The sequence below is a fragment of the Anopheles ziemanni genome, chromosome 2 (assembly GCF_943734765.1).
Source record: "Anopheles ziemanni chromosome 2, idAnoZiCoDA_A2_x.2, whole genome shotgun sequence".
NCBI lineage: Eukaryota > Metazoa > Arthropoda > Insecta > Diptera > Culicidae > Anopheles > Anopheles ziemanni.
In genome coordinates, this window is record NC_080705.1 from 6232763 (window position 1) to 6259133 (window position 26371).

At 43.1% G+C, this 26371-nt stretch overlaps 1 protein-coding gene and 2 non-coding genes across 3 annotated transcripts in view; 1 reads left to right on the forward strand and 2 right to left on the reverse strand.

Annotated features, from left to right (window-relative positions):
• The window catches only part of LOC131282386 (disintegrin and metalloproteinase domain-containing protein 10), a 38448-nt gene extending 15271 nt beyond the window's left edge, over positions 1-23177 (reverse strand). Inside the window, exons 1-2 of the mRNA XM_058311834.1 lie at positions 22864-23177; positions 3285-3308 (exon numbers count right to left, since the gene is read on the reverse strand). Coding sequence (XP_058167817.1) covers positions 3285-3308; positions 22864-22927 — 88 coding nt within the window. The 5' untranslated portion in view covers positions 22928-23177. The remainder of the gene's footprint in view (positions 1-3284; positions 3309-22863) is intronic.
• Positions 12355-12427, reverse strand: Trnaa-agc (transfer RNA alanine (anticodon AGC)). Its single transcript has one exon. It is a non-coding gene; the product is annotated as a tRNA-Ala (tRNA).
• On the forward strand, positions 13693-13765 carry Trnak-cuu (transfer RNA lysine (anticodon CUU)). Its single transcript has one exon. It is a non-coding gene; the product is annotated as a tRNA-Lys (tRNA).
• Positions 23178-26371: the final 3194 nt, after the last annotated feature.

Sequence of the window (26371 nt, forward strand, 5' to 3'; positions counted from 1 at the left end):
GCTCCAATGCTGCTGGGTGGTTGCTGATAAGGAAAGGGGAAGGACAAAATTGATGCATACAAAAACCCGAAAAAAATATCGCCACAAATTGTTTTCCCCGTGTCTGGTAAGTGTGAGTGTTGACTTTTTTCCATTGCAAGGATGCAACAACAACATGGGAGGATTGTGCAAATGGTGCGATTATTTACAAAAAGCGTGGAAAAGTAAAAGATTAAACTGAACGAAACGAAAGGAACAAAAAATCCGAAACAGTTGACCCAGTAATAAAACGGCAATATTTCACTAGGCGCGCTTTTTATTTCAACAATGGTGTGTGCACGAAAAAAAAACACAACCCACCAGACAAACGGGTGTAAAAGCAATCGTTCTGAATTTTCTCTTGTGTACTACAGGGTGGAAATCGTGGAAAATCGTACCCGTTTTTTATTTCCTTTTGCAATGTAGTTAACGTATGCAAATATCATTTTAATTGCCCTGCTTATATCAACCAGGGTATTTAAACGGTGTTGTTGCTGTATGGTTTCTTTCGCCAACGTTACGTAATTATTATGAAACATAGTAGAGAGTTTAAGTATTACCCTCTGGTAGAAGCTTTGTTCTGCTTAACGTGGTATTAAGAAAACGTACCCTGTTCGAAGGAGCATGCGCAAAAATTAAACTTCCACAGCTACCATTGCCAAAAAGAAAACAAAACATGACTGGATTCTGGATAACATGCAAGTGGAGAAGTGAAGGCAAAGCCATAGAACCAACATCGAGGTGGCTTAAAACCACCACCAGCGTTTGATGAGTGCCTCGAAATTTAGACAAACAACATTGAACGTACATTATGCAACAAAATTCCGCTCAGAATGTTGGAAAGCTCTTTGAACTTCACTCGCCGAATGCAACCGTTTTTCTCACACGCACTTCCACCATTTCACAACGTTTGATGCCTTCTTGCCCATTCACCATCTTCGCCTTGAGAATCGCCTCATCTAAATGAATTTAATTATTAATCGCCTTCAAACGCAATGGTTGGACCGCGATGGTTAGATGTGTATGTTCTCTCTCGCGCTTCTTTCTTTTAGTCGCGTGAATGTCATTAGGCGGGAATTAGAATAATTGTTCGCCCGGCAAACCCAAAAGCGCCAACAGGGAACAGGGGGCCGCCAAATTTCTTATCAGCTTCGTGCGGGGCGTGCGAAATCAGTAGCACAGTGTTCTTCCGTGAAGGACAGAGATTCGGTTTGGCCCAAAGTGACAACCGAGATAACGCGGTCGAAGGCAGCCGAGCCGGCGCGTGTGTGTGTTGGGGATAAAGTTTTCTGTGTAAAGTTCTGGCCCACAAACATACACTCATTCTAGAGAGTGTTTTCCATGAAACGAACTACCTCGGTAGGTGGGCAAACCTCTCGATGAGCACAGGAAAATTACGGACGTTTCAACACGTTCAAGATTCCAACCAGGGCTCTCGCAAGCGCAAGTTATCCAATTAAAGCGAAGAATTTCCAAAATGCACACACAAACACATTATTTGCGCTAGCTATACGGTTGTGCATCCGAGTGCACTTTCCTCCACCACCTCGCCAAGGAGTTAGTACACGCACATCAGTATCAATTCTAAACGCTGCAATAATTAAGATTCTTCAACGAGTTTGCCATACTTTCGCGAAAGTGTTGTGATCGCTTCGAGGAGCACGACTTCGGTCCAATTCCAGCTCCATCCATTTTCGTTCTAATGTTTGCGTGATGCACAAGGACGTGCCTGGGTGGTTACTTGCACCGGAGTAGAGTAAGGCAAACCGAAATATGGCATGGTTACACGAGAGCGCGCACACAAGAGTGCAGTTCCGTTCGGTTCAGTAGAAGAAGAAAGTGCATCTCCATGGCAGCAGCATCTGCATGCAATGGTGGCATAACACACAGTCCCAACACTGTCCTTGAGGATGTTCCATGGAATGCAAACAACTTTTGACAACGAAGGTTCCATGTAACAGCTATTCATTTATGTACGTCTCTCCTCCCGATGACACAAGAAAATTTTAACTATATTAAATGAAGAGCTGTAGGTTCAAGATTGAAAGTAAAGACCTACACATGTCCCGGAGTAAAGAATCGAAATAACAAAAGACAGTTTTTCCGAATTTTCTCAAGTGTAGAACAACAGCCATCCGACTATTGGTTGGTGTGATTTTTTGTATAAAGAAAACAACCAAGAGCAAACTTTACCAAGCTAAAGACAAAGATTTCGTTCTCTGTGGCGCTCGTAGCTAACCACAGCCCCTTTCTCCCCTTTTCCAGCTCCTTTTTCCGCACACGCTCGTTCATATCATGTGTGCAATTTTGCTAAACATTGTTGACCTAGAAAAACTGGGGCAAAGCATCCCCGCCCTTTTATTTTTGTGCCCCCTCGTCTTGCAAACACAAACAGTTTCTTTGTGTGCGGAAAACTTTGTAGCCTTTTTTCCAACTGTCCTCCCGAGAGGATCACGTCCTCCCCCCGGACAGACTATTATTGTACGGTTTTCTATCCGTTGTCATTGTTCCAGGGCGTAATATAGTTAATTTGGTCGCCCAGAGCAGTGTGAAAGTTATGCCCGAGTAGGAAAAATACAGGAGGTTCCTAATTCATTAATCAGGAAACGGTGGTTGGGGGTTTCCTAACGTAGGTGCTAATTTAAATGCTCCCAAGATATGACATTGGTTAAAGCAATCAGTGCGATTGTTTATGATTCTTCATTTTTATATGTTGACAACCGACTGATTGTAATTATTAAAATAAATTAAACAAAGCTTGAAATAATAAATCGATAAAATATCTCTTGGATACAACAAACCACAATGTACTAGAGGTAAAACAAAAATAAACCCACGTTCATATTTTTATTTTTAAATCACAATCAAATTACAGACCCTCTTTACTCATTACTTTCGGCTGAATAACCTTTCGAGTCGCGTCTCCCTCACGCGGGAGAATCATGAAAGTATCGTAAACTCAATTTAAACCCATCAGCGAGCAATTGAGGACATCATTTTTCCAATATAATTGAGAGATGATGCATCGAGTGAGCTTCAAAGAGCACGATCAAAGAGTTAATGAAGTAATAAACGAAATCGAAGCAAACTGAAATTGATCTTCACACGATAGTATACCCCCGCATGTGCTGGTGCTTCGGAAATTAACATAGTGGTCGAACACATGCCACCGAAAACATAAATAAATATCCCGCGCCATATGTTTCAATCGTTGCTGAACAGGGCAAAGGAGAAATCAACTTACTGGATTTGCGCACAATACGTACCTTTTCTTGATTCTCTTACGTAACCTGTGAATAAAGGAAAAAAATAATAGAGTTAGTTTCATAAAAATATTATTCGAAACAAATCTGCAGTTATGAAAAACATACATTCTGGGAAAACAAACGGTCGTTCGGAAAATGCTTCGCAGACGCAAAGATGAAACGTATTTCATTAAAAGCAGCTTTTTGGCGAGTAATTTAAAATGCATTGAACGAGAATCCAACACGTCGCAAATCCGAGGCGAGAGATGGCTTATGCTTTTCACGGTTTACCTCAGGTGCTCTGCCTGGAAACCGAAAACATGCATCCGAGCGAAAATAAATGTATTCAGACACCGACAAGCATTAGGCGGCAGCATTTCCCCGGATAACTCAGGGATGTTGTGCAGGATATACAGGATAAAGCAACGTGATGTTTCGTTCTAGGAAAAGAGGAACACACGACGTTGACTCTCCTTCGTTGCTCTCAACAAAAGCAGCAAGAATCGGGGAAAAACTTGTGCATGGTTATGAAAGTCAGATGAAATATGCATTCCTCGAAATTGTTTCAGTTTGTGTCGCTCAAGCAACGGACGGAAAGCACACATTCCAATACAGTTTAATGAATATGCAACGCTGTTGCGGGCTGAATAAGCGAAGCCAATCGTTACAGCTTACTTTTAATATCGTTTGTTGGATATTAAATTTTGGAACGTGAATGAAAAGTGTTGTTAATTTTTCCATCAAGATAAATCTCCTTATATAATATTGAATACATCAAGTTTAGAATGAAGAACAAAATAAATCTGCTACAAACATTCCTTCCAGGGGGTCCGCGACAGCCGAGCGGTAGCGCCGGTTAGAAAATCGGCCCATGAGCGCCGAGGCTCAGCACCTCGACGGCAAGGGTTCGAATCCCAACCGAGACCGGACCCTCCCCTGTACGAGAGGACTGACTATCCACGTACAACAGGGAAACAAGTCTCGTAAGCCCTTAACGGGCAGGCATGACCAAGAGGTCGTTACGCCAAGAAGAAGAAGAAGAAGAACAAACATTCCTGCAAGAACATTATCTGTCAACAACAGCTTTTAGAGATGAGTACTTGTGTTTGTTCATAAACACTTGCGTTCATAAACTATAAAACTGTCATACCAAATTTCCTGTAAAAGCCATCTGTCCCCATGGAGGGAATGAAAACTGTTGTAATGTAGAAAAACTTTTCGCGAACACTCCCATCATCACCCGCTCAGAACAATGCACAACACAACAAACAATATCTGAACCAACTTTATTCCGTCCGTCAAGAAAGAATCATTTGATCATACTGCGTTCCTCCCTTGGAGAAAGAACTTTTTACGACTACCGCTTACATTTTCCCAGCATTTCCCTCTCCTGGGGGAGGGGGGTACGAGTTACGAATTACTTTTGTTCAACGGGTAAGGTCATATCTAAGTGCACTCAAATTTAGCACCCACGAAATGGGACATCACACCAGGGTGGGTTGCAGAACGAAATAAGAAAGCGGCAATGTGCACAAGATTATTCATGAAAGCTTCCCAAGACAAATGAAAAGCTTCCTTTATACACCAGGAACTTTGTAAGCCATTTCTCATCAGCTGCGCCGCTCGTGAACTGAGGACTATCCATTTTCCCCAAATGAGTGGAGCCTGGCAGCGACTTGGGCTGCTCAAGACAACAAGACGGAATGCATGAAGTGGAAAAAGAAGTGGCCAGAGGCAGCGAAGACGATGACGTAAAGCCGTCTCAGCCAGCTCAGAGACCAGGACAAGAAGCGCGACGACTCCCGGAGCGCAGGGAGTAAGAATAAAGTTTTCTATTATGCTGGCGAGCGAAAGTTTCCTGCGGCATCATCATCATATCTCACGTGGCCAGGAGGCAGTAGATTGTTTCGTTAGCGTTTTCCTCGAAATGAATATCATAAAGCTTCGGGTACATTGCATCTCACCAGCAGCTTGCTGTTAACGAGAGAATTACCGCCGGGCTTCCATATGGCCCAAGTAGCTCTTAAGACGGCCAACTTATTCGTTGTTTTAGGTGAAGGGAAGTTTCAAGCCATGCAACAACCCAAATCAAATGAAGGAAAGTTTGCCACTAAAAGAAGAATTAACTCAATGTAGTGAAAATTTAAGATTGAAGAAGTGAAAGAAAACGATACGAAATTTAAATAAAATTGCATCAAAAACGGAGCCAGGGTAGGGACTAGCACACTAACACACGAAGCTATAGCAATTTCAGAATCTGATATTACCACGCTCAGTATTAACCGGATAAACCCAATCCAAGATGTTATGCTTCTTTCCCCCCGGTTTTCCGAATCAAACGAATAGCTTGAAACACAAAATTGTGTCACTGCTGTCCTCACGTTGGCACGTTTATGAAATTCCATCCATACATCATTCGGGAACATTGGTTCCACCTGATGACTGACTATGATGGAACGGACAGATCTGGATATGGTTCAAGAAAAAAGGATTCACCACGATCGATCGCATGAAAACGTTTTCCCCACGTCTGTTGTTCCACGTTTCAAAGATGAATCAACATGAAAGGGTGTATTTTTTTTTCACGAAACCTCTGGCCGCGTATCGTTTGAGAATTGTTGCAAGAGTGAACAGCGGTGCACATGCAATTTCGCATCTGCTAACAGCACACACATTGTGAGAGAAAAAATAGATGAACTTTAGGAGGTACAAAAAATGGAGGAAGCAAATTTCAAAGTGAATCGATCGTTCAAAAAAGGGCATTTCTGCGTGTGATGTTTGAGTAAAGGCTGACTTTGGAAAAGGTAGTTTTCCCGAGGTGTCGAACGGGTCAATTTTAAATGGCATTTTTTTAAGCCACTGCGGAAACGGATTCGGTGGATCATGCATAAATAACCATACAGCATAGACGTATTTCCTTGCGAGCGTTAATCGTTACGCATTTTTACTGTTAATAAAAATCGAATTGAAGGATAGACACACTGCACAACCTTGAACCTCCGTCGAACAACCAATGGAAAAAGGTAATTGAAGCCACCGATGCGTCTCCGGTAGTTTAATGGATCTAGCCGACATCACAGCGCGAATCAATGTTGCGGAAAAGCGCCAAATAAAAGGAGGGAAAACCCCCATACCATCGCCGACGAGCGCAGCTGTTTCCACCCCTCAAATGCATCGAAAAAAAGCCGCCGCCGCCAAAGACCTTGACACAAAAAAACACCGACTTCAAAAGCCTTCCCCACGGGGTTCGAGGGAGCCATTATTTTTCCGCCGGAGTAGGCCAACGGTGCGGACAAAAAGTGATTGCGGCACCGGCGGTGGCAAAGAAAATTACGCTATGGCCTCGCGAGCCTGCCGGGCGGTCGAGTCTGTCAAAACAGCTTGCCTGATGCATCATCAGCATAACGTTTCGGCGAGTTTTGCACGCACAGTGTGAGAAAGCGTGCAACGAAAGAAACAAATGCAAAACAACCGGGCCCAACGGCGAAATGCAAAAGGAAAAGCTACACATTTTCTTTTCCCTTAATGAAAGTGTCTAAGGCCAATGTAAACAACGAAACTCTATAGTTAAACTCAATAAGAAAATGAAATGAAACTTTTAAACAAGACATACACACATAGAGAATAAAGGACTAAGATCGTCGTAGCACACGACGACTATAGCAATTTAAATCTGTGATGCATCCCTCGGTGCATCCAACAGTGTGTTGTGAATCACTGTGCGCTTGACCGAGTTGACCAGCTAAGGTTAATTAAATCAATCTGAGGTGCAGTGTTTCGTTTTTACATTGCACATATACCTGTGCTTCAATGCTGACCGTGAACTGTGAATTGTTTTCGAAGGCAATTTTTAATTAAACAATTCGAGCGCCACATGTTCGTTACATAACCAAAAACCAATACCGAAAAAAGCATCGCAATTGGAAGCCAAACTGTGAACAATAGCGCAGATTGACTGCTGCACCACTGTTACACCGCAGGCCAACATTTCCATTCAAAATCAATTTTGAGTATTCAGTCAGTCGGTGGTATTTTAATCCTTTGCCAACAGGGATAAAGCAGTTGAATGGTTTGGTATCCAACGTATCTGTGATTAACGTTTTGCAGAATAAACAGGAAAGTTTAATTAGTTAGTGTTCGGCCGTGGGTCTGCTGCTTGCAACAGTTGAACAATGGATCAAATCAAGCCGTTAGAAGCACAGTATACACCAACGGGGAAGCTGCACCCTTTTGCAAAAAAAAAAGAAGAATTGACACTGATCAATGAAACAACAGAGTGATGAACAACAAACATCAATTTTGAAATAAATAAACAATAAGTCTCAAATTTTAAACGAAAAAGTTGTTCGAAAAATATTTGCAATAGAAGTCAATTCAATGATGCTAACTATTTGAAAAAACCAATAATAAAATTGAAAATGAAATCTAAACGGCACGGTAAACGAAGCTTGATCGCTGGTCTCTCTTGTATCGTCGATATTCGAGCCAAGACTCATCTGTGCTTTGTTTATGTTTTGCAATTTGGTAAATGTTGCATCATTTCTTGCAGCTACAGCTATTATTTTGTTGTTTTTTGTTTAAAACACAAAAACTACGCTAAATAATCACAGAATTTCGATAAATATTCGCGATCGAATGAACTATGGATTCGTTTGTTTACGTTCTGACAAGATAACGCATGCGATTATAGGGTAGGTAAGCCAAAATTCTTTTGAGACAGATTGAGCAGCGGAATGACACGATTCCCGCACTCTTATCATAAATTTAACAGCCGTAACCTATCAAGAAGAGTTAAAGTATTTGCAAACGAGTGCAATGCAAAAAACCGTGTGAGGCAAATTGTAGATAAAGTGGGTTGCAGCGTGTGTGACCTGAATGTGATAAGATAAGGCACCGCCCTTTATTAGCACTTGAGACCAATACGTGATTTATGAAATCAAGTATTTTGATTTACAACATTGCAGAGTGGGCACCATTTGAGATTATTTAGCACTGCTAGGTTAAAGTATTCTGCGGGCGACAATGGTGGTTATTTTTTCAAGTAGGCAACCAAAGTAAATAAAATATCACAAAGCTCAGAAGGTCTAAACGCAATTCAACCGGAAGCAGTTTGAGCCAGGGACAGTTGGAACATGTTTCTGAGCTTATAAAAACACATAAACCTATAGTTTAATTGGTGTTTTCCGTCCCACTCACACCACCACATCATTCGTGATGTTTATGAAGGGAAACACTGCGAGACGTAGATGGGTCTGTATTGCTTTTTAACATAACATTACGCTATCTTCTCCAGAAGGTCAATTCTTTCTTAATTGTCATTGCAAGGTTTTACTTGCCTCGAAAAACAGAATCCCTTGAATAGATCTTGAGGGTTGGAGTAAGAACATGTATTTCCTTCCAATTCGGGGTCATCATGAAAAATTCATATTCGAGAAAAAAGGAATCGCCGGTGAGGTGCGTCCACTATTTTCCTTTTTAACCCAAAGCATCCCAACCAAAACAAATAAAGTCGCTACGAAACAAAGACGGAGGTTTGGTTGAACCAAGACAAACCATGGACGACGGTGAAGACTCAATTCTCTTCCTCTCTACTATACGTACAAACGTAGAACCGAAGCATTGCACGTCATGACGCAATTTTGCATAATTTGTTTCTTATTGCTAGGGGATCCGTTACATCTGCTTTATCAACCGAAAGCGAACCCGAACTGGAGAGTATCCGGACGCAGAAAAACAACAACACGAGGCACTAGGCTCTATTTGATCCACACTCTAGCAATATTATGAAAACATTTTCTCCTCTTTGAAGCGACACCTTCGCCAAAACGAGTGGGTGGCCGCCGTCTGTTTTTGTTTCGTCCGTGCCGGAAACGTGAACATACTTTGGGTTAAGAAATTTAATATTGTAGCGTATCAGCATCGACCAGACACATGGCATGCAGCGTCAGGAAGAAAAAAATGAAATGTCTGTAATGTAGGAAAAAAAGTAACAGGTACATCGAATGCCAAAAATGGCTGTTGCTTTGCTCAACAGATGGCTTTTGCAACGTTATGAGATGCGGTAAACTGGTTTTATGGTATAAAAACGCACACACCAAAAATTGGATTCATTTAACGTCGTAATGAAACTCGGTAAAACGAATTATTGCTAAAACTTGGTTCTTTCCTGCAGCGCAAGAACAGACTTAATGTAGCAGATTACTTTTCCTCGCTTCCGAACAATATACTTTTTCTAACATGTCCTTAAGCGTACGCAACCGGGTGACTAATTCCACGAATTGGCTAGAAATACAAATAATCTCCATGAGATAAATGATTTATGCGAGCAAGAAGAAAAAAAATCCATACGCCTTCCAACGACCGAATGTACATGGACGTTCTTGTTCGTCCCACGCTGTTAGACGCACTTCACCCAAGGCTTAGCACATAGCATATCATGTACCACGACAAAAAAAAACTACACCTGATGAAAAAGAATCCGCTCCGGATTTATTTTTTGGTCACGTGCAAAAATTTGTGTGATAGAAGACAGGTCTCGATAAGAACATGTATTCGAAAAAAAAACTCGGAAAGTAAACCACTGGGATAATACACTCTTGGCGAACCAATGATATCAGAACTTCATTTTTCCTGTTCATTCTCTTCGTGGAACATTTTCATAATCCTGTTGCTTCTTGACGGAGAGATTACTCCCGAATACAAGATAAAAAATATATATATAAAGAAGGGATTTTTGGGTTCGGGACATAGGGAATTATATCCAATCAATAGACTGCGAAGGACACGATTATGAGTAAACAAAATTAAGCTGACTTATGCATAAAAAGAAACGTTGAAAAGAAGCCGACTTGGAAAATAATCCACAAGGTCTTAATGTGAGAGCCTGACAAGCGCCGGGCGATTGGCGAATATTGATTTACAAGCTATTGTAGGCAAAGCGAATAAGTTGACGGTATGTTTTACTACATTTATATCTTCAATTAAATGTTTGTTAAGTGTGGCGAATTCTTTATAATGATCCTACGAATGTTCCTAAGGAATACACTTGAAAAATTGTCTGCAACGCTCGAGATGTTTGTGTTGAGTTTGCCACAATAACATCGACAATGTAAAAAAAACTTTCCAATTAAAACAAGCTTACGTCTTTTTCAAGAAAAAAGTGAAACTTTTTAATTTTGCGTTTTCTTTACCATGGTACAGCAAACATTCTTTCCTCTTCTCGATAAGAGCTTTTCTCAGCAACTCACAACAACAAACTCTCAAAAAATGGCAAAAGTTCAAAGCATCTGGAAAAAACATGGGAACTTTGTGTTCCTTAATTATGTTTTCATACGATTCGAGAATTGTTTGTGCGTCAAACAACTTTACAAGCACGGACTGACTTAAGCAAATTGTGAAAAGAAACTTTGCAAGTATTAAAATTCATTTCAAATTGCGAAAACGATACATGAAATCTAGTACAACGAATGACTCAAGGACTCGTTCGTATTATTGATTGTTTATGCATGCGAATTACGTCATATTGATAAAAAATTGTGTGTTTTTTTATATTTATAATATGCAAGAAATATATGCTACTTAGTGAAGGCATTATAATCTCTTGAGTGATAGCAAACATTCACTACCACATTTATTAAATTTCTATACAATCGTTTGACGAACCTCCAATGGGAATGCCATCTAAGTCATATTTTAAAGTTAGTTTTCCATTAGCTGGAAGTTATGTAAAGCGATGGTAAAGTACTCATAAACCACCACCTTTGGGACGGTAAAAGACCAAGCCTTACTCATTCCATTTGTAGCAAAATCAAGGAGTGGGATCAACCGCCAGGGATTGCCCACCTCCTGAGAAGAGGTGAGGTGAGAAAACTCAAGCGTTTTCATATTAAAAGAGACCGTATTCGAGCCACCGAACTACTTCTACCAACACACAATGGAAATCATAACGTTATGGCGAAGGTTCCCGGGTGTCGATTTAGGACTGGGCGTTGGGAGAAAGGATGTCTGCCTGAGGAGGGAGTCACCATGGGGCCAAAATTTATGGCTGGTCAGTTCCGGCTTGTCGCAAACCGTAACATTTATGCATATCCCTTCGAACGCCCGTAGCCGATTGACCTACAAGAGGGAAGGACTTTTGGGGCGCGGATAAAGGAGTAGGAGACGGAACAAAAGGTTTGCAAACATGTGGGATAGTTATGCAGACTTAAGGGCACACACACACACACATAACAAGGTTCCAATTTATGTTGCACTCTTTTCTTCTACTCAAAATATTTCCGCAGCCCAACGACAATAGGGAAAGGATGAATGAAATATGTTTGCGCGGGGTCAGGGAATCCGGCGGTCGCCAGGATAAATGGACGATGTTCAAGGGCTTTCTTTCCTGCTTCCGATCGGAATTATGTTGTGGTACTCTACTCTGGAAGGAGGAGGAGGAAAAGCAGAGGGTAATGTTGATGATGGGCTTAACGACAAGGCATCACGCGAGCTAATAAATTTGTTATCCCGACCGAAGGTGAGAACGAGACGATGGCTGACGCGAAAAGAAAATAGAAGGAAAGTCGGTGGTTCGTTTGTTTCTCTTTTTTTTTACACATCTGCCCTTTTTACTGGTTATTTTAGCACATTACTACCGGCACCCTCTGCGGGTCGCGGAAAACCGTACTACTGCGTGCTTGCGTGCCTAGTCACCAGGACTTAGGCGATAAAGTGGCCCGGTTTCCTCTTTCGAGCCCCAACGAGCCGGGCCTATGTCAATAGGGCAAGGCGAAGAACGATGCCGTGGTGATTAACGAGAAAATAAGTGACTACTAAATACAGATCTCCTCCTGCCGCTGTGTTGACTTCCTTTTACGATCGCACTTCGCTGATGTAGATAAGCCTCATTCATTTCATCGGACTGATAATAGCATTCGAACGCGAAAAGGTGGGTTGACGCCGACAAGGTGGTACAAAATATGATAGCAATTTCTGTCTCTGCTTTATCTAAATCGGTGCAATCGGAACGAAACCAGCACAGTATAACGATCAAATGAATGAACTTCGCGAAGAGAAAGAAAATTTTTATGCAGCTCGTAAAAAATATGTCCATTGGAGATGCCGGGTATCGATCCCGGTACCTCTCACATGCTAAGCGAGCGCTCTACCATTTGAGCTACACCCCCGGTTGTGTAAACACTGACCAAAAGTGGATATTAAAATACATCGTTTACAGGAGAGTTGTAACAACCTTTCCACAACGCAGAATTTTCATTCCGTACCACTCTATCAGATAATTTTTTATTCTTTACATCAACTTTACTTGTATTATTCTGTTTTTACACATAATGGACTGTAAACACGCCATTCCGAAACGCATAAATATGTAAAAGCCTTGCCAACGGCTGCGCAGATTATTATTACCAATAATTTGTAGAAAAAGGCACACAATAAACACATCAGCAACACCTCATCACAATAATTCCCACTGTGACTCGCGGCAATATGTTGACATTTTGAAAACTTTCGATTGAGTGAACTGATTGCAGATGTAGCAACACAAAAAAATAAAACGCCACCCGAAGGCGATGATGATTGGTTCTGTTGGTAAGCGTCTGTACGATAACACAGAAAGAGAGCGGGTTTTGCGGCGGTTCTGTATGTGGTCTTGTACCGACTCATTTCCTCCTTGGTGGTCAGTTGAACGATTTCCCGTCGAGCTTCTTATAGCACACTTCCGACAATATGATAACGACAAATGGCCGAGGGGATCAACATTATCTAAACAGCGCGAATGCTTTGTACTCAGGCAATATAGACACTTCATTCATCGGACATGAAATCTCAGACACAAAACAAATGCAATAAGAAAACCAAGTTCACAGTAGCCTTAAAAGCCAAGCGGAATGATTGCACTCGAGTTCATTCGATATTTTTACAATCGCAGCGATTCATGATTGAGTTAGTACGCATCAAAGGACGTCTCTTGATGAGACCGGTGACGAATGTGTGTCCATGAGTAGTACTCCACCGCCACAAGTGCTAACTACAGCCGTTTAACACATGGCCGTTTAAGCTCCCTGACCGAAGTTGCATATCGTATTTCAATGCAACTCGTACCAATGAATCATTAAACGGTACTCAAATCCTACGAAGTACTAACCATCTCCACCGTTAACGATGGCATTTATGTACACCATTCATACGGCTCGAGTAAATTTTGTCGCTTTTGAAAAGTAAAACGTGCCTCAGCTACTTTTCACCTTATCTTGTTTAACCTTTCCGGTTGCACCGAAGTGAAAGGTGACACACTCTTGGGCGTCGGTGAGGTAAGATGCTCGAAATAGAACCATCGGCTCATAAACTCCTGGCGATCGCGAGGGATCGCGAATGTGCAAGTTGAGAGATCAACCGCGGACGCGACCGATCGCGAGCGGCCACCGATCACCAAGCCCGGCTAGCTCAGTCGGTAGAGCATGAGACTCTTAATCTCAGGGTCGTGGGTTCGAGCCCCACGTTGGGCGCAAGAAATTTTTTTCCAACTCAGAAAGGCGAATACGATTTGTGCATGTTTCATTTACACAAAGGTTGGTACTACTTTAATGACGTGTTGCTCAGGAATCGATCAGGATAGTTCTTCTAATATAATCTACCGAAGTAGTGGTAAACAACCAAAGCAAGTTTTTAATTTTCACCATTGAATCTAACGTTCTCCACTATCTGTTTCAAACCAGTCCAACATCGAGCAATATCACAAACGCAAATAAAATAAATACAAAATGCCACAATGCGAACTCCATCATTTCGGGTGTGCACCAAAACGTTAGCAAAGAGAGTAGAAAAGTGCTGACTCTAGCCACACCCTCCTACACCTCGCTGACGAAGTGGGTTAGTATGCTGCGGGTGGGACACGACTCAGGATTGACCGCAAACAACACGAGCCGAGCAAACCTGACCGACCGACCATGCTTTTCCGAGATGCAAACCCCGTTGACAGTTTGTCTATTTCCTGTCAAATGCGGCGGCCCCATCGACTTTTTTCGCGCTACAAAACACACACTAGACTACGGGAGAGGTCGATGGATGGGGTTGGGTTTGGACCGTGGCGCTTGGATGTTTGCCCGATGGTCAGTGCGGCTGCTTGGGTGTGAAGAGAGCCCGGCGGAGAGGGTGATGCCTTGGGCATCACCACATCGACAACCCCAATGGCAAACTGGAAGTTTGTTTGATTTGTTAGAGCACTGGATCGTTCGTTCCAGTTGGCTGGATGGTTTCCCTTCTACTTGGGGATTCTTTTTTGAAACTATCTAACCATGATGTTTCTCTTCTTTGAAATAATCTATTTTGATACTATTTTACAATTTTTTTGATGTTATTTAATGATAAAAATGTTTAGTCGTTTTATGCAATACGAAAGGCGACAATTTAAAATATAAAACTAAAAACAAAACGCAATAACGATGAATGTTTTCTGCCTTCTAACTATTGATTGGTGCTATTGAAAGATAAAGACACTTGCATCAATTTCAGACAAACATTAAAACAGAAATGCAATCGACCAAGAGTAAGAAACGCTTCCAAACGATACAACGAACGAGAAAATCTTCCAATCTATAATGGACACAGTACAGTAGTGTCCGGTGCCAACAATGTTCGACGAGCATGCTAACATCAAACCGTGGCAAGCTTGATATCATCTCCAGTACCCGTGCCCCCTCCACCTTACCTTCCTCATCCCCGGGCCAACTGTCTACAAAAGGGGGAAACACTGACAGGCGCAAAGTTCACGCCTGTCTGATTTAGGTCAATTAGTTTAGTTTCCAGTTTATTTGTTGTTTGTATTTTTTTCTCTCCTCACTCGCTGTTTTCCACTTTTGCACACTTTGCTACTTTATGTCCCCCGCACACAGCGCATTTGATTTTATTTTGCTGTGACCCTTGGGGTGGAACTAATACCTGACTAAGGGGGGGATGAGAGGGAGCATCGACGCATTAGTTAGATTTTACAAACCAGTGGCCATCACACGCTAGTGGAACCACCTAGAGGGTATATCGCGTTCGAAGCGAGAAGCCATGAATGCGGAAATGAATCCGTAAGTAAGGTCAGTTTCAAGTTACGGAATAAGTTTGTTATCTCGTTTCATGAACAGTTTTTTTTTATAATCGAAACAATAAAATACCAAGGACATGTTTATGGCTGACTTTCGAAATAGACATCGTTTTTCCTTCAATAACTTTCATCATTACGTGATTGTTTCTTATGGTGCCAGAGTTCCCGCCATTACGGGGTTTGCGATGTTTATCTTACCGTTGTGTATGAAACGAAATATTTCCTGTTTATCAGACCAAGGTGGAAATAATGATGATATGTTATCTTCCGAGGCAACTCGAGGTACTTTTGACTACTTGTTCGATACTTGATTCGCAAATGATCGATTCCAGATGACTCACCAGCGAGACATGATTAATTCCAACGGGTAAGAAGAAATTCAACTTAAAGAAATTACAAACCTTGACGACTAGTTTACAAGATAATTTCAACAAGCATGGGAGGTTGATCATTACAAGCAAGAGAAAGTACGGAGAACATATTAACATATGAAAGAAAACAACAAGTTGGAGTAAACATCAGTTCAATGAGACCTAAACAACTCATATTGGCTTAACTGTAACTCCAGGAAGTTAGAAACGTCATAGCGAATGTATTTCCGTTTGTGTTGTTTTTATTCAACATCATACAGCATTTAGTTGAGTCAATCATACAATGTGAATCGAACAATGAATTTTAAAACTTCTGAACTTGTGAATTTAAACAGTCTAACCTATCAACCAGCAAAAAAAAATGTAAAGTAACAATATTTTTGTAGCGACACAAAATGGCCTTTCACGCTACTACGCGGCAGCATGATCAAAACTCCATTTTGTTTCAGAGGGGGTTTCCCAAGAATCACTTGCCAACAGACAGAGGAGAAAGGAATCCTGCGCCATCAAAGGATATTGGCCCCGTCTAGCCACATCGTGGAAAGAATAAAACAAACAAAAAACAGCAACAGACTTCGCTCCCTTTCCTTCGTAGAAGTAACTTGTTCTAGTGGATTGTATTTGAGCACGCAGTTTTCGACGACAAAGGTATTTGAACCGGAGACGGTGGTCTGGTCGGTGCGCGTGGAATAGAAGTCGGGATATTTCATATTTCGGAACAAAGGGTCATAAAATGTTATTACGATGTTACCATTACGATCCGGCGCGTTTTCGAGAGGGTTTTTTTCTTTGCCGTTCTCACTCGACTAAACATACCTGTGACTACCACACCACACTACCGTTACAGCACTGGCCCTTTTCTAGTTCTCCGAAAGGTTACACTTCTGCTTTACGACTTCCGAAAGTCGTAGTTTGCGAGGCGTTGACATGATGAGGAAAAAAACAGGGTGCTCCAACGGTGGACATTGCCACTTTCAATCACTTTACAGGGAAGTCGACGAAGAGGTCGTGGGATGGACGTTTACTAATTCTTTCCCGGTCGGCTTGATGTATTATTCATGTAAGAAAAGCGCGAAGATATGCTAGAACTGGGTGAAATGAACGGTAACGTGCAGTGTAACAGGGTATTATTGAAAAGACAAAAAAGTACTCAAAGCACCCCAGAGAAGTCAAGCCAATCAAGAGATAAACTTTTTTTTCGAATTAAGTCTGACTGATATTTATTGCCTTCCCAACGGTCGAGGAGGTAAAGAACGTTTGGTGACCTCCAAAATCGATCGGAGCACAATCGAAAAAGTCCATTTCAGAAATTAAAACAACGAAACACTAACTTGACCAGGGGGCACCACTTTTAATTCCCCGGTGAAATAATTTAATGTTCTGGGCAATGAAAAAAGTGGCACTTAAATTTTGAACCATAGAAATAAAACCCAGAAACCCATTAATTCGGACAATATAAAATAGCAAACCGGGATGAGGGGGGGAGCGAATTCGGGGATAGCAAAAGAGATACGGAATGGCAGATCGGGAAAAAAGGCAGACAGATACCGATCCAGGAAGAGAATGACATCCGTAGAATACGAAACGAGATTCAAATGATGATTAATGTCAAATGATTATTCTCGGTGTAGATTTTTTTACTTCGTGACGCGCAGAACAGGATAGAACAACGGGTCGAAAAGAGAAAACGAACGCGAGACACGCGAGGCACATCCAGATGAGGGAAACTCAAAAACCGGAACATGAATCATTGCCCTCGGTCGGTCGCCTACCATCATGCGCGAAGTTCCTTGGCATGATGATGATGGGTGCTACGGATCGGAAAGAACACACATACACAGAAGGCTAGAGGGCCAGCCAGTCAATGTTACTGACCTCTAATCGCCCCCGCCGTCTGTCCATCCGTCGGGTTCGGGAATATGCGTTCCGTGGCGTGATGTGACACTCGAACGGCGGATTTCGTTCCGCGGACTTCGCCATGTTGTGAAAGTGTAGGCATTTTTATTATTCCTCAACGTCATCCAACGAGTCCCGGATCGTGCATTGGTTCTTATCGTAGCAACCAAACAACACCCGGTGCCAGTTTACTGAAGATTATCGGGAGTTTCAACAGGGGAATGTGTTTTCGCGACCAAAGTTAGGGCATGGATATTATTCAACAACTGAAACCAAACGGAAATGGTGTGTGTGTATGCCTCCAAAATTTACATTTTTTTGATAATGTTTGATTTAGCCAACCCCCAATAAGTCACGTTCTTTATCAACCCGAACGCCAGCTGCACATTTTGGAGCAAGCTAACACTCGCAGTTATCTAACCTCAAAGTAACGAAAAACCCAAATGTCCCCTTCCATGCTGGAGAAAGACTACAGTCGAAAGATGTGACTCATGGTACGCTCCCGAACGGCCGAAAACAAATACAAACCCTGCTTCGTGATGTTGTGCATTCCATCACACACCAACACACCTTACCTTGTCCACACACCGGAGGAAGTAACCCATCATAACGAATAAACCAAAAGCTGCGGTTGGGCGTTCTCGTCCTCCATCCATGTCCGCGGCGGCGTGACTCGCGGAAATGGCAAACATAAATCTGCGCCTGGCCTGCACGGAGAACTCTCGAACCGGTCGCGAACTGCCCCCCTCCTGGCCACACGCGGGTGCAAAGTGCACGGCGCAGCCGACTGAAAGGGGTGTGTGCAAGCAATTTGCAAACAACATTAACACCACCGTGCGGATGCGTTGTATGCGGCTTCCTTTCACCCGAGAAACTCGGGTGCGTTCGGTGGGATTCGAAATCTGGCCTCATCTCGACAGCTCGAACTCGGCGGGAGACGCTCTGCCTGCTTCATCTTTTGTGAGGTGTGTGGGTTGGACTGAGCTGGATTCACCAGTTCTCTGCTGCATGGGTCTCCATGTGCTGAGTCACTACTGCTGCCGGAGTTGGAGTATCCCCAGTAGCGGACATGGGGAAAGATTTGCGTGACGCACTACCAAGCTGTCACCGGCTTTTGGCCAGTTGAAGAAGTTATTAAATCTGACAAACAAGACAATTGCTGATAAGCGCTTTGAGTCACAACCGCCAGAAGTGAGGCCAAATAGAAACACCTCAAGATATTGAATCAAACTCATCACAACATTCCTGACAGTCACGCACTCGGGATTTTCCAGCGCAGCTATAGCTCGGTGCATAGTGTGGCTATTTTTAGCGAACAGTTACTCAGTTCCCAACGGCGTTTTCCAACTCCAAACCAATCCCCCACACCGGTGTTGGACCATTGTGCTGCTGGCACCAACCGCTTAGAGGCAAGGCGATGCAAAAGAGGCTGAACAGAACGCACTCATAACTTAGACCAGAGCCCTGGCATGCCGTGGCACGCAACGTTCGACGGTGCCGACGTGACTGCACAAAGAACAACCGCCACAACCGAGAAAATGGCAGCTGGAGGGCGTTTTCAATGCGTTGGTCACGACGGGGTGCATCGTTGACGGGAGTTAGGAAGCTCCCGAGAACACGGTAGCCCGCGAATCGTCAACGATGCGTGGGACACACAACTTGTCTAGAGCACGACGAGAGACACTTTTTCTTCTAGTCTACACTACATGCCATGACAATGGGAAAAAGGGTAAAGGAAACGAAAAGAACTAGCCGCGTGCTAAATACATTTTAATGGGGTAAAATAACGTGACAGAATACGGCAACGATACTCAGAACTTGGGATATTACGGATATTAAGAGACGGAGTCATGGCGGAAAATGTTTCAGTCCAACGTCTGGGATGGGTTGAAGAAACCAAGACCTTATCATTACTGCTTGAAAAGGTATACTTTGCAGCCAGTTCAGGTTAGATATAAGTTCGAGAGCATAACAACCATTACTGAACGAATTATTTGACCATCATTCAGTGCTCGCCAATGAAGCCATTTCTTTTTGCCCCCCTTTTCAGAGACCCCACCCAAGTGCTGAAACGTCTTGCAGGTTGGTTCAATTTGTGCCATTTAATTGCAGACGACATCGCAACCCGGAATGGCGATGGCCATTATGAAGTCCACGCTCGTCCGATTATATTTTCATCTTTGAATGGAGTCTTGCTCTCGCTTCCTCTCCATCACCCTTTCTTCCTACGGTAAAAAAAACACTGTCAAGAATTTACCGAGCAGTTCAACTTCCATTCACAAAACCCGAAAGGATTCTGGCTAAAAAGAGCAAGCAAGACAGTTTTCTTTTGATGGTGGGAGTTTCGTTTTCTTTAAGTTCCAACCGATGATTCCGCGAGGCAGCAACCTCAAATTTGTTATGGTGTCGTGTGGTTGCGACGTTTGCCAGTGCGGTTATGGCTGTCGAATTAATTGAAATCGTTTGTAAAGGAGGCACCATTTTGCGAAGCTGGTGTAAGATGTCCTTTCCAACCGGAAACCCTTGCTGGTGTCACGTGCGAAACGGGATACAGTTAGAATTCTCACGCCACGCCATGCGTGAACCAACTGAATGTTAAGAACGATTCAAGAGATTCAAGAACCAGGGGATCGGGACTCTTTATTTTGCATTCGTGTTGCATGCGCGTACATAAAGAAAGCTATATTTTATATTGATTTAATGCACACCAAAAATAAAAACTACAAAAACGTGCGTCACATCAGTAATTCACCAAGTCATGGATTAAGAGGACGAGAGTCTCTTCACGAGCTACCAGAACATTTTTAATTTCGTTATGGTCTCCCAAATTGATGTAAATATGCTTTACATCGGAGGTAAAATAAAAATCAACTCGTACGCCTTTGCGGAGGCGACGGGCTTGTCCACGATAGAGGAAATCTAATGTTTACCATGTCTTGCCGGTGTGTTGATCTAAGGGATTTCTTCTTCACCGTTACCGGTTCACCAAACGTACGCAAAAGGAAAATGTCACGCATTCACACACGGTGTGGGAGGAAAACTTTGCAAAAACATTAATAATCCGAATGGAAGGCAAACAAGAATTTCGAGGATGGGAAAAAAATTCAACCAAAGTGTGACCCCCAGGCAGTTTCCCGAGTAGTAACATCGCGAGGAGGAAGAGGAGTTGTTCTGCGGGTTGGTCCAAAAATGAAAGACAAATAAGAGCACGCAAACGGTAAGCCACGGGGGGCCACAAAAACCCAACCCGAGGGAGAGCAGAGGAAAAAAGTTATCCAAAGCCACCGAACACACGACGACGACGACGACGGGCGGGACAGAAATAATGCTCGGATGCGTTTGTGTTTTCACTTTATTTTGGACGCTTTTATATAAATCAGCAACTTCGGCGCTTCTACCCATGAAAATGCCTTGGCACAAGGTTTGCCACGGTGGGTGGTTTAATTAAGTAAAAGCGAGAGAGAAAAGCCCGGCTAGCCAAGTCATGTGATGAACTGATTTCGGTTGAATTTAAACCGTGACGGTCGCGTTGTGATTCACAAAAGTCCTTGCCTCGTAATGGAGCGATTCCGTACATCCGTACATTGGAACGGAGTATCAAAGGCGATTTAATTAAAAAACAAAATTAAATATGTTGACGGGTAAAAATCCATAAATTACAAACAATTTACTCAAAATATTGATATATACTCAGGTCAATGTTTTAAATTCAACATGAAGATAAATAAAACACACTTAAAATATAGCAATTAATGACAAAACAAAACATAAAAACGACACAAAAATAATTATCCCAAAGATCCTGCTCTCCGGTTCGATAGATTACAATTCAAGTGGTTAATTTTTCACCCGGAATTTTTTTTTCTTACATTAATGTGTATCTCTTCAAACACTTGAGAATCGTGCTCTAAAGTGCGAGAAGCTAAGATCACGTTCTCGGGTGTGTGAAAAGTGTCGTAACTTTTAATTGCTCCTCCATCGAACCGTCAATCATCCAGTGGACGGGGGTCCGACCATCGCGCTGGACTGGAAACTTAAATGGAAAATCGTGATCGCTTGACTTGCGTATCTTTTCCCTATCGTCCCACCAATCTAGACATTTTACGAAGCAAACTTCATTCAGATTAACGGATGGAAATCTATTCTTAATCTTTTTTTTCTGTTTGCTAAGAAGGTGATTCATGTTTGCAGATTAATTTAAAATTAATAGCAAACGGGTTTCAAGTTGGAAAGAAAATTCATGTCTTCCTTAAAAGCCGTCTCTATAAATGAAAAAAAATTCGTATCATCTTTTCGCTTCAAAAAAAAAAAAAAAAAACAGGTGAACCTCCAACCTGCAAAGATTCCAGCGAAACATTTGAAATATTTGGGGGAAAACCAACAACTCTGTGCAATCCAAATAATTTCCATATTATGGTTTTAATTAAAAACATGATTTGATCCGCCCTTTCCGGATTCCCCTACAAGAGAATAGAGCCGAGCCCACGAACTCCCAGCTCCTAGCTTCAAACATACCGAGTGTGTCTGTCTGGATCGGCATTCATGAGTGTGGAAAGAACGAAAGGCATTTTCACAGCAAAATGCCAGCGTAATCCATTGCGAAGGTAATTTAGCATGGCTTCAAATCAACATGGGCCGGGGTATGAAGTTTCACGATCTTTTCCAAACCCGACGGTACGATATTCTAAATCCTCCCGGTTCGGTGCTTGATTTGTTTTCCCTTCCGTTCCATGCGCTTGTTTCTGTATTTCTGGAAAACCCTCATCAAGACACGTGTCAAGCGGCGGGGGAAGGGAAGGATTCTTTTCAAACCCAAACCCAGGGGGATTATGATGAAGTCAAACATTGCTAAAGGATTAGGCGGTCGAGAGCTGCAGAGCGGAAATGAAGTGCATTGGTTTATACTTTGCTTTTCCGAGCAGGAGAAAGGTTAGATTGGATCTTACAGAACGTTTTAGCTTCGGTTCTACAATGTTGTCGGGGGTGGGGTTCGTCCGTCGATCCGAAATCGATAAAGCATCTTAAATGAGGGTCTTAAACTGTATCTCAAACTGGAGCTTTCTATTTAAATTATTCGTCATTTTGATTGCTTCCCATCGCTTCACTTCAGCTTACGGTATCGACCGAAGTAAGCTCCTTTAGGAAAAAAGGATCAGTAATATTCAAACGATCTTATTTTATTGGAGCACAAAAGTACTCATGGCCAAGGGGGTTTAAGAGTAACTAAGAATGAAGCTGAGCTTACCACTTTCGATGTCTTTGAGGAGCAGCAGCGTTAAAAGTAGCAATAATCCACATTTCAGATGCATTTTTCCGACCGATCAGCAGAACCTAAAGGCCGCCGCCGATCGCGCTGGGAGCTGGCGCACGAAGATGCCGTCGTCCTGGCCACCGTTTTTCTTGCAGGCGAAGGACCGGAATCTGCCGTCTTCTGGGCGGCTCTGCTACAAACTACGGAGGAGCGGTCGGTCGGGCAACACCAGCTCTCAAGCTCAATCAAGCTCTTCGAAGGCGACGTTCTTTCCCGCTTGCGACGACGATGGGTGGATGGATTTTCTTTACACTTTTTCCGACACGTGGGGGTGGCGATTTGAAACACACACACCGCCTTCCGAACTCGGTGGAACGCACCGAAATAATGATGAACAGAAAACAAACGCCGCCGGCTAACACTTCAATCGCATCGCTTCAGAAATTCGTATCGAATCACCGCTTTCTCCGCGCCGGACCGTTGCATCCGGCCGCTGCACATCGAGCAGATGTTTCCACCGTTTTCCGCCGACACTATGTGCGTCACACTAGTATGACACCACCGGACGCGCCATCACACGCGCACCTCACCTGGGAACGAATTTCACTCCACTAACACCGCTAAAAAGCACCGCCGTTTACTATGATTCCTTCTTGTGAAACTTTGCTGCTTCCTCAACCTATTGTAGAAAATACCGGTAAACCTTTTTGTTTAACTAAAAAAAAAAATAAAATAAACACAACACTTAACTATAACGCACTGAGTAGAGAAAACATAGAGAACTTCACAAAAAGAAATACATTTCTTCCAAAGAATCAATAAGTTAACAAATAAGTAGGTAGGGGCTCGAGTGAATGCTGGATTGAATTCTTCTATTTTAACGATCGAAGGACCTTTTCAGCTGCTCCTTGGACACCTAAAAAGAGAAACAAACACAAAGAATCGTCTAAGTAAAGATAAAAATAGTGTTCTAGATATTATAATATCAAACAAACGCTCTCCAAGGTGACTTGTTCTTTAATTAGGTTATGATTTCATGAAAAACGAAACCCTTAAAATCATACTTAAAGCTTAAATCACTATCCACATTTTTACTTCTTATAATACCCAATAGACTACGTATATTTTCCCTCCAAGTATTAAAATAGTTGTCTGATGGTCTAACCCCGATTGTTCTTTGCTTCGCAAACTTTAAGGGCACGAAAAAGTAAACGACCGCATTTTGCATTCAAAGAACTGAGAGGTTATGCACGCAAACAAGAAGGGCAAAAGGATGCACCAACATTTCGACAAGGGGAAAAAATGTTTCGCAACAACTTTGCAAATAAAAATTCAAACATTTGCTCGGAAAAATTAAACATGGGAAAAGGATAACATTTTCAGCATTTTCCCGCAAAGCTATTACGACGACTGAGTCCGCGCGCGTCGAAAACAAAAGACCAGCTGATTTTTTTAACTCGCCATAAAACACACACACACACACACACACATCTACCGATGGAGTTTTCCTCCGTTTGAACTACCCCGTTCCCTTTTCATTTTCCCGCGCAGCTTCATTCGAGAACAACGGTCTCGCTCGCTCGCTCTCTTGCTTTTCCCCCTACCCACTCCCCTGCCTCCCACAGTTTTGCACCGAAAGCACATTTTCACCAGCACACACTCCACCAACGGCAATGGCCGTGGAAAACACTCACGCGCGCGGGCACTCCTCCCCTCGGAAAATCCTTGGCCGAGTGCGTCGTTGTTGTCGTTCTTCCTCGCGCGGTGGAGTTTCCCCTTTTCGGAATGGAGATTGTCTACAACAACGCGGCGATGGTTGGACCAAACCAAACAAAGAACGAGTTGAAAATTGTCCTTTTGTTGTGCGTCTGATGAGGCGGGGGTGGGTGGTGGAAATTGTTGTCCCTTCCCAGTACAATGGGGGGGCAATGTCCATTTTTAAAACATTAATTCCGAATTCCGAAACTGCGTTTGGACAAAGGAAAACTTGATGGGTTTTTGGAGGCCAACTGAGTCAACCGTGATAAGGCAGCCGAAAGTCAGCATTGACACCAACATCACCAGTTCTTCGAGCATGCAATCCGATAAGCACATCATTTATCTACATTATACACAAATACACAGCCAACAACTTTTTCTCTTTTCACTCGGGTGATGATTATGTCTTCAAAGCTCCCAAAACACCACGCGAAAGACGATAAAGTACAGCTTTGTTTAAAGTGAACATTAAACATCCTACCAGCGCGAATTTTCACCCTCCTTTTACCACCGATAAGATAAAGCACGCACGCACGGTATGGAAACTCTTCACATTCCTTGTACAGAGGGCGAATTTTGGGTGAAAAATCCTTCCTTCCTTAGCAACTACTGCTGCTTCTGGTCCACAAAACGATTTTGGCCACGGAATCGCACACACCGAAAACCACACCGAGGACTCGACGCGAAATCCTGGATGGAGATTTTTACACCCGTCGCGAAACTTTCCCGGATGCTGTCCGCTCCCCTATGGAAACCGTCCGCCGCACCGCGCTGCCGTTCGAGAGGATGCCATTTTCCCGACAAAAGGTTTTCGTCCGTCCGTCGTCCTCGTCGGTGGTCGTCGCGGGGCCGTTTGTTGCCGGAGTCGAGAGTCCGTCTTTGTTATCCATCCATGGGTCACTCACGCATAAATTGAATCCTTGTGGGGCGAGGGGGGGAGGTGATGGAGGGTGTATGTTTTATGAAAAACCATACACAACAAACTTCTCCAAATTGGTGGCGGGTTTCCCTTTTTGGGAGAGAGAGTATGCCAGAGAGGCGTTGGTGTGGCCGTTTTTGCGCAGGTCCAGAAGGACTGAAGTTTGGCCGTGGGTTGGTGAGTGAGTGTCTGATGAGGCTGCTCACCAACCAACGTGAATATCCTTTAGGACAATGAAAAAGGGACCAAAGGAGCATTGATAGGACATAAATATAACATAGTTTAATAAATTAAAATCCCCCTAACAAGAAGGTAAACGTTCCAGAGAAGATTAAAACCTTGCTTATGGAGCAGTAAACTTTGGAATCAACTTGTTTGGGAAAAGGATTCGACACTCTGCTTATCACAGAAAGGACCTCTCATGGTGAGCATCTCTCCCACGCACGAAGCTTCAGGCTTCCCTTTCATTCACTTTCTCCCACTTTCTCTCCATCTTGCCCACCCTTCGCCGTCCCCCCCTCACTTGGTACAATCGATCGCTCTGGTCTGGCGCGGAGTATTCGATTCGCATTTGAGGCCAGGCCGTCGTTTACTTTAACCGTTTGTTATCCACGACCACGACCCCACCGGGAACAATCGCTCAAACGGGTTTGGACAAGCCCGTGGGGGGAGGTGGGGAGGGGTGGGTTGGGACGGTGACGTAAAGGACCCTGGCAGAAGGTAAAGCGCACAAACGCGTACTGGCAATGGACGAATCTCCCGACCTCAGCAAATGAAGCGAAGATGATAGGACAGCGTGCCATCCTGTGCCATCCATTTTCGAAC